At 39.1% G+C, this 12,961-nt stretch overlaps 1 protein-coding gene across 1 annotated transcript in view; it reads left to right on the top strand.

The window, feature by feature from the left end:
• The window catches only part of LOC129108689 (alpha-1,3-mannosyl-glycoprotein 4-beta-N-acetylglucosaminyltransferase C-like), a 38,055-nt gene extending 25,094 nt beyond the window's left edge, over positions 1-12,961 (top strand). Inside the window, exons 3-5 of the mRNA XM_054620586.1 lie at positions 10,543-10,676; positions 11,449-11,596; positions 11,682-12,961. Coding sequence (XP_054476561.1) covers positions 10,557-10,676; positions 11,449-11,596; positions 11,682-12,847 — 1,434 coding nt within the window. The 5' untranslated portion in view covers positions 10,543-10,556 and the 3' untranslated portion in view covers positions 12,848-12,961. The remainder of the gene's footprint in view (positions 1-10,542; positions 10,677-11,448; positions 11,597-11,681) is intronic.

Below are 12,961 nucleotides of genomic sequence, written 5' to 3'. Positions count from 1 at the left end.
CAAAATAAGCAGGAAAATATTGCAGATTATTACTGTTAGAGCTCATAAGGAAAAGCTGCACGTATATTTTTCTCATCTTCTTCCCGCTGGATCAACCGTGAACCTTTAAAGGAATCTTCACCACAGTTTGTGTTGGATAATCTCGGTGGATAAAAGAGGAATATGTTTATAGCTCGAGGCAATTGTTGTGATGTAAATGAGGAACTTGCTGCAGTTTGTAAGCAACATGTCATTTTCCACTTACTCGTACAAATCATGTCTCTACAGCCGTAACGTTTGTTTCATGTCGGTCTTGTTTTGAGGCTGATATCAAACGTTGGAGCTGAAACTTGCATCACTGCCTCCTCCAAGATGTGATTCCTCGTCTTCCCTAGACTACAAAAGAAATCCCTGCTGTCACTGAAAAAAAACCAACTTAATTAATGGTTTGCTTCCCGTCTCTTCTTCACTGAACCGCTGCTTTCTATCGTCGTTTAACAGCGTTAATGAGAAAGGAAATACTGCTTTAATCATTCCTTAAGGACCGAACCAATGTGAGATACAACTTTAAGCTCCTTAAATACAAACCGTGTTTTCTTTTAAGATTGTTGTATTTTTCTTACTGTCCATAAAAACCAGTGGTCGCAACTGTGGTTCAGTGTTAAAGCAGGGTCGTCCTTTAATCAGAGGATCGGCGGTTCAATCCCCAGTTCCGATGTGTCCTTGGGCAAGACACTTAACCCCAAATTGCTCCCTCAGTGAATGGGTGATTTGAATGGGTGTGAATGGTTAGTTAGAGTCCTGATGGGCAGGTGGCACCTCCTTATGAATGGGTGTGAATGGGTGAATGACATGTGACATGGGAAATTAGAAGAGTGCTATACAAGCACAAGTTCATTTACCATTTAAATAAAAAAGCTCCATTTATTTTTAATCAACAACTCAGTTTCAAGAATCTGTTAACTGATCTTCATATCGCATGTTAATAGAAACCAATGGATGCCTGAAATTGTAAGAAAACAAGCTAACATTTTGGACAGCCAGGCATTTAAATAAATAAATAAAAGATATGCATGAAAACATATTGCATTAATATCTAGGCGGGGCTAGGTGGGAGGTTTAAGGGGCATTTGTTCCTTTTGTGTCACTTTTAATTTGTTTATTATTGTACTTTGTACTTCCGTTTTGCTAACAGATCCTCTTTGCTCCTCATTCCTTTTTAAAAAGGTGTCTCCTTTTTCGTTTTGTGCTTTTGAACCTTCTTGCTCACACTCCTGCAAAATGAATGAGAACACTTCATGTACATGATTCGGAGTAAATTTGCTCAAACATGGAAAACCACTTCTTTTTGAAGATACCCGTTTGCTACAAAGACAAAATGCTGCATCAACTTAAAAAAAACAAAAAAAAACCTCCTCTCCCCTCTGCTGAGAGCGTTGCATCAGCTCTGCATGCCAACAACCAAAACATGCAGCGTGGGTGCATGAATATTTTGAGAAGCTCCTGCAGCCGCGCCTGTTTCTGATGTATTTTTAATGGAGGGGGCGTCTGAACCTCTTGTCCAACAGCAGGAAGAGGGTAACTGCTGGAGCCTGGAGTCTCACTGCCCTCCCCACCTCCACCTTCCACCTTAATGAATAAGTAAACACATTGAACCAAGCAGAGATGCAGTCGGTAAAAACGCCAAGCTTGAAGCTAAATGAAGGTTTGCTTTCTTCTTCTGGAAGAAATGCTGTTTACTCACCGATGATTCCTCTGCCCGCTCTCTCTGAACTCTATTAACATTTTCCCGTCTGACTCTGGATCCGTGCATCAACTTTAATTCTGTCCAGGAAATTGCATTTCAGAGCCTCAATCAAAGTCACAGCTACCCCTTGTTAAGGTAAACAGAAGCTTGCAGCATACTTGATATCTGCCTGTTAAAGTTTTACTAAAGTGTCTTTTACCTGAAATGACTTTGACATGAAATTTGAGAAAAAAAAACTGACCATTGCTCGTTGGATATGTGTACTAGTAAGGACAGAGATTATTTCTGAAAGACTTATATGCACGAAGATCGACGTTTTAAAATATAAAAAGTATTATTGTGGATGTAGCCTCAGACATGGTTGGAAAATAAAAACAGAGATTAGCATTATGAACATTTATTCAACTTTAAACCTCCAAATGAATGATATGATGTGTCACGTTATCATAAGGTTCGCAGTTTTCTATGTGTTTTGTTTTGCTCGTCAGTAACGAGTGACGTCTCCATCGGTCTTTTCGACACAACACGGAAGCTGCAATAGCAACTGTTTCTAAATCGTTAAAAAATGTTTTAACGATCGATAAAATGTTGCTTTGAAGAGTCCACACTAGATTTTGAAGGAAGAAAACTTTGCTGCATTGGCCTCTATGGGATGAAAAGTATGAGTCTGTTGTACTTGTGACGACATATCAGCTGAGATCTGGTTTAGTACTTTAGTACTTTAGTGTCACAGTACATCGCTGCTGCACAGGGTGGTGAAAACGTAGAATTACAGATAGGGTCAAGACAAGTTTTATTTATAATTCACAATATCACAAATTTGCCTCCGAGGGCTCTGTCCTTCACATACGGAAAAACTACCCAAACAAAAACCTCAATAACCAACATAATAAAATTCAACATTGTTTTCAGGCGTCTGTTTTTTTGTTGTTAACAAAATCATCATTAACTCAAGGTGCACTTACTACATTTTTCCAGAGCTTTCTATAACCTTTCACAGCTTTCTTCAGTGAGATATTGTTAATACAAGACTTAAAGCTCCGGAAAAAATTAGTAGAACCTGAAGGTGTTATTTTGTCAGTGAACTTTCAGACTCACATATTTCAAGGCTCTTAAATAAAATCTCTAAATAAATGTTCCAGTCAAATCAAACAAGTAGTTTCAGTAGTTTCATACCGCTAACTTATATTATTCAGACAGTATTCCATGTACTTGTTTGGTCTCTAATAGTGTGAACAGACTCCATGGAAAATAAACATACTTAAATCAATCAAATTAAGTTCAGTTCAGCAAAAAATAAAGTAAATATGTGTTAAAAAGCTCGTTAAAATATATTATTTGAAAAAAAACATTTAAAGAAACAGAACCAACACAATCTCATTAGTGACTCTTTCCTGCTGCATGTTTTCCCGCCATACACACATGCTCGGACACACACAAAAACAGACACACAATCAGCGGGGTCCGTGTGGCTTCAGATGTCAACAGACAAATGAACAATAGTGTTTACCGAATGTCTGTGTTGCTCGACACACAGGCTTATTAACACTGCATCTCATTAGAGGCACCGAGGAGCCGTTTTATTAGAGAATAATTGCATTTTTTTGAAAGCATTTCCTCTTCATTAATATTCTGTTTTGCATATGGATTCACTGTGACTGAAGAAGAGCTAAATATTCATATTATTTATTCGAGGAAGCTTACAAACGGACGGGGAACAAGTCAAGGGCCGAGTTGTGTTTGCGTGAATTTCAAACTCAAGCTTCTCTGCTCTGTGATGTAAAAACAGGATCAGTGTTTTTCTTGATGAATTATTTAAATCTCAGTCGTCCGCTGTCCGTTCACGCTGTTGGCCTGATGTCCTTCTTTGTGTGCAGACTGAGTGTATGCCTATGCTGAGGTTCAAAGTCCATTTATTGGCTATTCTGTAGCTTCTGATCATATCACATTAGCTTCATATTCATCCTGTAATGATTAACAATATGCATCTTCAGACATTGATTATGAAATGCAGCCATTCTCTAGTTGCTTTGAGCTAAATGTCAGCAGACTCAGTGGCAATGCTGACATGCTAATTCTAGCTGATTCTGTATGTTTACATGTTTCACATCTCAGTTTAGCGTCATATCATGCTAACATTTGATAATGAATATTGTGCGGGACATTTTACAGATGAAAAATAAAGTTGTTACAGCTCTTCAGTTGACAAAAAAACTATGAAATTGTGTCAAAAGTTGCCTTAAAGGTCCAACATTCAAGACACTTAATTGTCATTGTGTAAGATAAGATAAGATAAGATAGGATAGAACTTTATTAATAGAATAGCAAGAAACAATAGAATAAAAAAATACAACATATATGAACAATATAATAACAATTATTAAGTTTAAAAGAAGTAATTATGACACCACTGCAAAATAGAATAGAATAGCAATAAGAGTAAGGTTAATAAATAAAGTAAAAGTTCAACTAAATAGAAAAAGTAAAATACAAAAAAAAAGATTAAATACAAAGGTAAATAGGAAGCGTATAAGAAGTGATACTTCCCTAATGGAAAACTAAAATGGAAAACTAAAATAGAAAAGTCATATTGAGCCTGATGTTGAGAGAGATATTGTCAATAATATTGAAAAAGTTATATTGAGCTTAGATTAATGAAAAATAATATTGCACATGAAATTGAAATTAAATATTGCATGATGTTGAAAAAAAAGATATTGCACATGAGGTGGTTCTTATTGTTGTAAGTGTATGATTGTTCAGCTGTCCTTCCTGCAGAAGGGGAGGAGTTCCTGTGGTGATGAACCTCGGTGGTCTTCAGTGTGGCGTGCAGTGGTTTGTATAGCACAACTTCCAGTGACCAGAGTACAAGATAAAAACAAAACAATGAAATAGAAACAAGCAGAATAAAAACATTACATTACATTACATTACAGTCATTTAGCAGACGCTTTTATCCAAAGCGACTTACAGGAAGTGTATTCAACATAGGTATTCAAGAGAACTACTGGTCACCAGAAGTCATAAGTGCATCTCTTTTCTTAAACAAGCATCTTAAAGCATAAACCAGAGCAAAAGTATAGTGCAGAAGCAGATTACTACGAAAACAATAATTGCAACAGACTAATACGAATACAATAAGTGCTACAAACTAATACGAATAGGATAAGTGCAGTAAACGAATACGAATTCAATAAGTGCAGCGAACTGATACAAATACAGTAAGTGCAACAACTAATACGAATGCAATAAGTGCTACGAGGAAGGCTCAGGGTAGTACTTCTTGAGTGATAGAAGATAATGAATCCTAAAAAAAGGTTAGATGTGTATAATAAAGATGGTGTCCTTCAGTCTCAAACAGCTATGGTGGAACTCTACAGAATATATCTTTAGAGTCTGATGAAATTTACTCTGAGAAAATGAATGCACTGCAAGTGATGTCACTTGAGTCGACATATCTTGAATTGTGGAGACAGGAAGACGTGAGTATAAGTTGCCCGCTCCTCATCTCTGCTGGAGGCTTGTTGCTCGAGGCTACCTTGGCAACCACTAGCATAACGAACCTTAATATCCAACCAAACTGTTTCACTTGTTGGTTCTGCTCCATTGTTTTTAATTAAAAATAATAATATTATGTCAAAAGAGTGCATTAGCCAAATTGGTGTTGCACTCTTTTTAAACATATACTTGATATATCCGTGGTAAATTCAAAAATCAGCTGGCTGTAATTGTTGGTCGCCATAGTTACTGTTTATTTCTGTTCAAAACTCAAACTTGAACTCAAAACTGTAACAATATACGAGTGCTAAATCAAACCTTTTTTCAGATTATCATAACCATGGTTTAGAGTAATCAGATCAACGGTTCACGGTTGTCTACAAAGTGCGGCTGCACATCACTCTTTGTTAAAGGAGCCCTCAGCCCTGAACAGACACGACTCTCTGCCTATGAAGCGTGGCCCTGGCGTGCTGCAGGCCTGCACTACATGTAAATTGCATCTGGAGTGTATTTACCTTTCAGGTCAAAGACGAACATGAAAGGCTTTTTTCGGTCCCGGCGGAGGGGGACTGTAATGAGGACGGGCTCTCCTCTCAGCAGTTGCCGCTTTGACCCACATTAGCTCTCCGCCCGAGGCCCGCAGAGGCACGATGGAGATGGAGAATAATAGCTGTATATAGAGTCTAAGACGTGCATTGTGTATTAAATTATATTCACAGAGTTCCACGCGGCTCTGTGAAGTTCATAAACTTGAAGGGGGATTTTTAAAGAAAAGCCATTAACAGCCCTGGGCACAGATTCCAGAGCACATTGATGATCTTCAAAACATCTCACTGCAGAGGCTTTATCGTTTTGTTCAAGTTGCAGAGGGCGCTGAACTTTCAAGACATTTTGAAGTAAAATCACTCATTCAGTCTGTTTTTATTATTGCAAGTTTGTGCACTGAAAGGCAGTTCACAGAGAATTAAAAGATAAAAACAGCAGCAAGAAATGTAGAATAAAGAATGAAGTGTTCACAAAAACAAGAATAAAATCATATTTGCTTTAAAATATTAAAAGATACGTTTTACTTATTATTGATATCAAAGTGCTTTACAAAAACTGAATATAAAACAATAACAAACAGCAGGTAACTAATATAATAGGAAGCGATAGGATAAATCCCCAAAGCAAAAACTGATATGCCACCACAAACAAAGATATATATATATATATATATATTTAGATATACACAATACGTCGACAAAGACATAGACACAATGTACAAATGTACAAAACACTGATCTGAGTAAACTCATCCTCATATGTATCGTTGGAGGGGCTTTAGATGTAATCCGTTGTTTTGTAGGATCATAAATCTCAACATTTCAGCCCATTATGACAAAAAAAAAGCTGTCAGGATGCGAAAAGACAGAAACCTCATCCGATAACATGCAGAAAAACCTCAGGTGTGCTAGAAAAATGTATTTTTGTTGGTGCAATTCTGCACATTTTATGGATTTTTTCCCCCTGTCAGTTCGTATTGGAAAACAGATCCTGAAATGAAGATTAACAACCTGAAAAACATGGCAGACTTTAGCAGTAATTTGGAATATTGACGAATGAAAGTTAAAGGAGACGAGTTCTCTGCTGGAGGGTTTCAGAGTCAATAACTAGAACCAGCTGTGAACGTCTGATTGTGGAGAATGAATGAGTGACGCTTTAAATTCAACATCTTCCATCAAGGTGCCCTTCAGCAAGGCACTTAATCCCAATTTGTGTCAGAAGGAGCAGCAACGCCTCAACCAGTAAAAAACAAAAAAGGGGCTGTGCTGGTTGTACTGGGAGGCTCCCGACGGTGTCACTGTGTGAAATGCTGAAACAGAATCTGCTTTCTCAGCAGAAAAGAAAAACCTTCCTTGAATAATAATAATAAAAGATGGATGAGACACTTGTTGCTGCAGCGTCACGAGACTCCACATGATGCATCCATGTGACAGCCGGTTCACATTATCGACATTTACTTCTGTTCTTACACGCTTCTTCTGCTGGGAGCTCTGTAAAGAAGTAAATTGCATGCTGGGTAATCTGGGCGCAAGAGGCTTTAAATATTAACAGAGGTGGGAAATGCACAGGGCAACACCAGGAAGTGGTTATAAACTCACATGTCAATGTTTGTATTTTAGTGAAAAACATCACTGACTGCATTTAAGTGTTTTTCAACGTTGTTCTGTTGTGTTTATACCCAACGTACTATCCTCGCTTTTGTTTCTACCTCTCTTTTTTTTTTACCTCATTGTGTGTTTTTAAAATGTGGCAAATAACCACCATGATCTCTGTTTTACACTTGAATTATGATTCTCCAAAGATAAACTTAAACGTCTCTGTAAAACTTACTCTCGTTCTGAAAAGTGAAGCCAGTGCTGAAGTGCCTTTAACTTGCATTCTCTCTACTGACCAGCAGGGGGCGACTCCTCCGGTTGCAAAAATAGGTCAGATTGTATAGAAGTCTATGAGAAAAATGACTCTACTTCTCTCTTGATTTATTCCCTCAGTAAACATTGTAAACATGAGTTTATGGTCTCAATCTCTAGTTTCAAGTCTTCTTCAATACAGCATGATGTTCATTTAGTAAATGATGCTCCATTTAGAGTCAAACAGACCATAAAGCAGGTGATGCTTCAGGGCGGGGCTACCTTGTGATTGACAGGTCGTTAACACGCCGTTGCCCGGTCTGTGAGTTGTTTATGTTTTTCGTCTTACAACTTCAACTCTTTCAAAGTGTATTTTCAATTCATTAAAGTTAATTGTAACGTTTTTGGTTGCCTACTTAGCTCCGCCCTCTCGTGTCACTTTTGGTTGCAAAAAACAAGATGGCGACGGCCAAAATGCTGAACTCAAGGCTTCAAAACTTTAGTCCACAAACCAATAGGTGACCATCAAAGTGACTACAACTACGGTTAAGAAATGGATTATGAATTATTTCCACTTTAAGTTGAAATTAAAGTGACTTTAAAGCTTTTTTGCTCTTCAGACTGATCAGAAAAAAACATCACATTCACGTCAGACGGGAGGAGAAATCCTTTCTGCTGCGGCACAAACACAGAGCGTGACTGCCGGCCGGCTTAATGTTCAATTTAAGAGAGTAGTAGCTTCTAATTTAATAAGAAATCTGCTGCAGTGCTCCAAAAGTCTGAGGACAAGTTAGTCTGTTCCTTTAATCATAATTTGTTCTCCAGGCTATTGTTGAAGCAGCTTGGATGTAAATCCTTCATGCTTCATTTTTAATTTTCAATTTACCTGTAAACCAAAAGAGCCAGGTTTGTAATCATATTAAAAACTGCTTCGTTCATATATAAACTAATAATCTCCCATCATCCTCTTCTCTGGAGATTGTGCTGTTAACGTTGTTAAAGATAAACCCTCCTATAGGACTCATTGGTATTCCTCTCCACCTGTTATTATTTCACCAGCTCTAATCTGAAATGACTTCAGTCGTAGAAATGAGCTCACGGGGGCAAAACACGCCGATAATTTGCTGAAGAAAAACAAAACAAAACAAACAAAAACAAGGAGCGTTTTTAAACTAAAGCAAACAGACCCAACAAATGGCGCTTATTTATTCATAGACAAACCCTCATTTCCATATAAATGTACGTGACCTATGGGAGGCTTGTTTGTTGTTTAGATTCACTCGGAGAAAGCAAACATAAAAAAAAAAAGTGATTTCTTAGCAGTATTTTCTCGCATGTGGCCCTCATTTCCCCTCGTTAGATATTCACTCGCCGTCTCAGTATCTGATTTTGCAGGCTGCATACTCAAAATAATGGTGTGTGTGTGTGTGTGTGTGTGTGTGTGTGTGTGTGTGTGTGTGTGTGTGTGTGTGTGTGTGTGTGTGTGTGTGTGTGGAGGGCTCTCATAATATTGACTCACAGCTGTCATTGTGTTCCCACTCTACTCTTGCTGCTGTATCTCTCAGGTGGAGCTTTTTTGGGGTTTTTTTTTCGTGGCATGAACACAAAATGGCTTTACTTCTGCTGGCAGATGGCAGACGATAACACGAATGAATAATAAGTTGTTTATTGAGTCATCTTGGCTCAACGGCCGACGAACAGGCCTTTGCCATAATTGTCCCCGTCACCAGGGGAGAAGCTCGCGGTAACTCTCACATCTAAAGGATCGGTTCTTGTGTTACGCAGTTTCAGAATTAGGGAGGGCGTCTTGGGAATCGGTGGATCCTTCGATGAGGTGCCAAATAGGACGGAAAGTGGTTCTTTTTTTATTAAAAGAGTGTCAACAGTAGGAGTAAATATCACACTGAAACGGGGCGGTCGTTTTTTAGGGTTGTGAAAACATCACACGGCTAAGGATAATCCGAACAGTATGACCGAAACGATGCATTATTAGCGTAATCAAACAATAAAGCTTACAAAAATCATCCTTCCGTATCTCCGTGTCAGCACTGAGCGCCACATCTGTCGAGATGAGCACCTCATCACAAGCCAATTAAAGAATATCAATCCAGTATCGTGATTGAGGCTTCAGGGCCGCGACTAATGAATCATTTAGTCACAGCTGCACTAATCGATATATTTATATGAACAAAGAATGTGTTAAATGTGAGAGGTTATCATCCCACTCTGCAGAACGTTTTAGCATCTTTTAGCTCTTTGTTTTGTTTTGTTTTACAGCCAAGAATTGTATTGTTTTGGTTCACTCTTTCAGCTCTCATCAGCTCCAGATGTTTCACTCAGGAGTCGGTGATAATGGAGCAAAAATTGACTCAAAATAAATGTTAATGTTGCTAACACTTCATCCATAACAACTTTATAAGGTCAATTTTATGGTTTCCGTTTGTTCTGCTGCTTCCAGTTGGCAGAAAAATTCTACTATTGCTGCTTTATGGATAAACTTGTCTTTTTTTATTTAATCATTATCTCAGAAAATGGTTAAAGTTGCCTATCATCTTAAAAAAAGTAGCTTTTTCTGTTTGGTCCCGGAGGGATTAAGTTGCATCAACAAGTTGAGCTTAAACCAGTGAATTTTTTGTATTTGTTGCTTGAATAAATGACTTAAATGAATAATGTTACCAGATTTTTTAGGTTAGTTTCCTGTTAACTGACTAACAGACTCATCAGTTAGTTGTTTCAGTACATTACGATACTTACATGACATCTTTTATCACTTTTTAAAGCCTCCAAATAATCCTTAATATTAATGTTAATATTAATGGCCACAAGGATTTAATTTAAAGAATATATAAATAGCTCTCTCTCTCTAATACGTCTTTATTTATGTTTTGAAGACCAACTTCCTGTTTCATCTCTGATCTCCTGCAGTGATCTTGAGGCTCATGTGGAAGTTCGTGGACAAGATGAGGTGTTTCAGGAAACGATCCATGTTCCCTTTCCTCGGCTTCCTCATCTGCTTCCTCCTCTTCTTCAACCTTTACATGGATGACGGATTTGTTCTGGTAAGATTTCTCCACTTCGACCAGTTGATGCTTGTTTATCAAAACATTGTGATGATGGTCTCTGAGTGTTTAAGGTCCAACCAGTACCGCTTTTACCAGTACACATTTCAGGTGCTTTATACTTCTACTCCATTACGTTTCAGAGCGAACTATTGTTGTTTTTTATTCACTACATTTATTTGACAGCTTTAGTTACTTTTCGCACACAAAACATGAAAAGTGCAGCTGAAATAATAATTCAATTAATCGATTGAAAGAAAATGAATTGGCTTTAGTTTCATGTACATTATCGTATGTTTCATGGAAGATTTGTTGCTTATTTGAATATTTTCAATAATAATGTTGAGGGTTTTATTGTTGGTTGGACAAAACAAACATTATGAAGTTGTTGTTTTGGACTTTTCAACATTTAAAAAAAAAAAAAAAAAACAACCGGAAGATTAATCTATAATAAAAAAAAATATTAGTCAATAGTTTGAAATGAGCTCCACCTAAACCAACTACAACAGCGAAATCCTGCTCTTACCTTTAATTCATGAATTATACTATTCTAATTATTTCATTTATAATATTATAACAGTCAAGGGGACACTTACTTTTGAAGTACATTTTCCTCAAATACTACATATTTAAACTTGTGCTTAAGTAACAATATCGATCCAGGACTTTTACTTTTACCAGGGTATTTTGACCGTGTGGTATTAGTACTTTTACTTAAAACATTTTAGTAAAAACATCTGAATCCTGTGTGCTTGTTATTTGTGATTTTTAGGAGGCTGAAAAAAGACAGCTGGGAGAGACGCTGATGCATCCTGTAAACTCTGAGCGATACGTCCACACGTTCACAGATCTGTCCAACTTCTCCGGAACCATCAACGTGACGTATCGCTACCTCGCCGGAATTCCTTTACCGCGCAAAAGTAGGTGTTTCCACCCAGACGACACTTCAATGATGTTTGTTTTTCTGTTGGATAATGAAGTGACTTAAGTGGTTTCTGTTCTCAGAGTATCTCACCATCGGTTTGTCATCCGTCAAGAGGAAAAAGGGGAACTACCTTCTGGAGACGATCAAATCCATCTTTGATCAGTCCAGTTACGAGGAGCTCACAGAGATCGTGGTCGTGGTCCACCTGGCAGACTTTGACCTGGTCTGGTGTGAGAACCTGGTGCAGGAAATCACCAGGAAGTTTGCCCACCACATCATAGCGGGACGCCTCCTGGTGATCCAGGCCCCGGAGGAGTACTACCCGTCTCTGGACGGGCTGAAAAGGAACTACAACGACCCGGAGGACCGGGTCCGTTTCCGCTCCAAGCAGAACGTGGACTACGCTTTCCTCCTCAACTTCTGCACCAACCTCTCTCACTTCTACATGATGTTGGAGGACGACGTGCGCTGCTCCAGGAACTTCCTGACGGCGCTGAAGAAGGTGATCACCTCCAGGGACGGTTCCTACTGGGTGATGCTGGAGTTCTCCAAGCTGGGCTACATCGGGAAGCTGTACCACTCCAGAGACCTGCCGCGTCTGGCCCACTTCCTCCTCATGTTCTACCAGGAAATGCCCTGCGACTGGCTCCTGATCCACTTCAGGGGTCTGCTGGCCCAGAAGGACGTGATCCGCTTCAAGCCCTCGCTGTTCCAGCACATGGGCTACTACTCCTCTTACAAAGGAGCGGAGAACAAACTGAAGGACGACGACTTCGAGGAAGACTCCATAGACATTCCCGACAACCCTCCCGCCAGCATGTACACCAACATCAACGTCTTTGAAAACTATGACGCCACAAAGGCTTACAGCACCGTCGATGAGTACTTCTGGGGGAAGCCTCCGTGCACGGGAGACTTCTTCCTCATAATCTTCAACAAGTCGACGAAAATCAGCAGAATTAAAATAGTGACGGGCACGGAGGACCGACAGAACGACGTGCTCCACCACGGAGCTCTGGAGGTGGGACAGAGGGCCGTGGACACCAAACAGGGACGACAGTGCTCCTCCTACATCACGTTGGGGGAGTTTAAAGGCGGGAGCGTCGAGGTCGACAACGTGGACCGCAAGATCGGCTTCGACATCGAGTGCGTGCGAGTCGTCGTCACCGCCGGACAGAAAGAATGGCTCATCATAAGAACTATCAGTTTATGGACCACACAGCCAGTCAGTCAGTTCAAAAAGTAACAGAGGAGGTTTTTATATCATCGTCTGTATGTACGCCGTTGTTTTTGGATGCAAGTTCATTTTGGACTTCTTCTGGGAAATTTATGTTCATGAGATTAAAAGTAATCCATATTT

Source organism: Anoplopoma fimbria, chromosome 19 (assembly GCF_027596085.1).
Source record: "Anoplopoma fimbria isolate UVic2021 breed Golden Eagle Sablefish chromosome 19, Afim_UVic_2022, whole genome shotgun sequence".
Taxonomy (NCBI): Eukaryota; Metazoa; Chordata; class Actinopteri; order Perciformes; family Anoplopomatidae; genus Anoplopoma; species Anoplopoma fimbria.
This window is presented reverse-complemented; position numbering and strand designations above follow the sequence as displayed.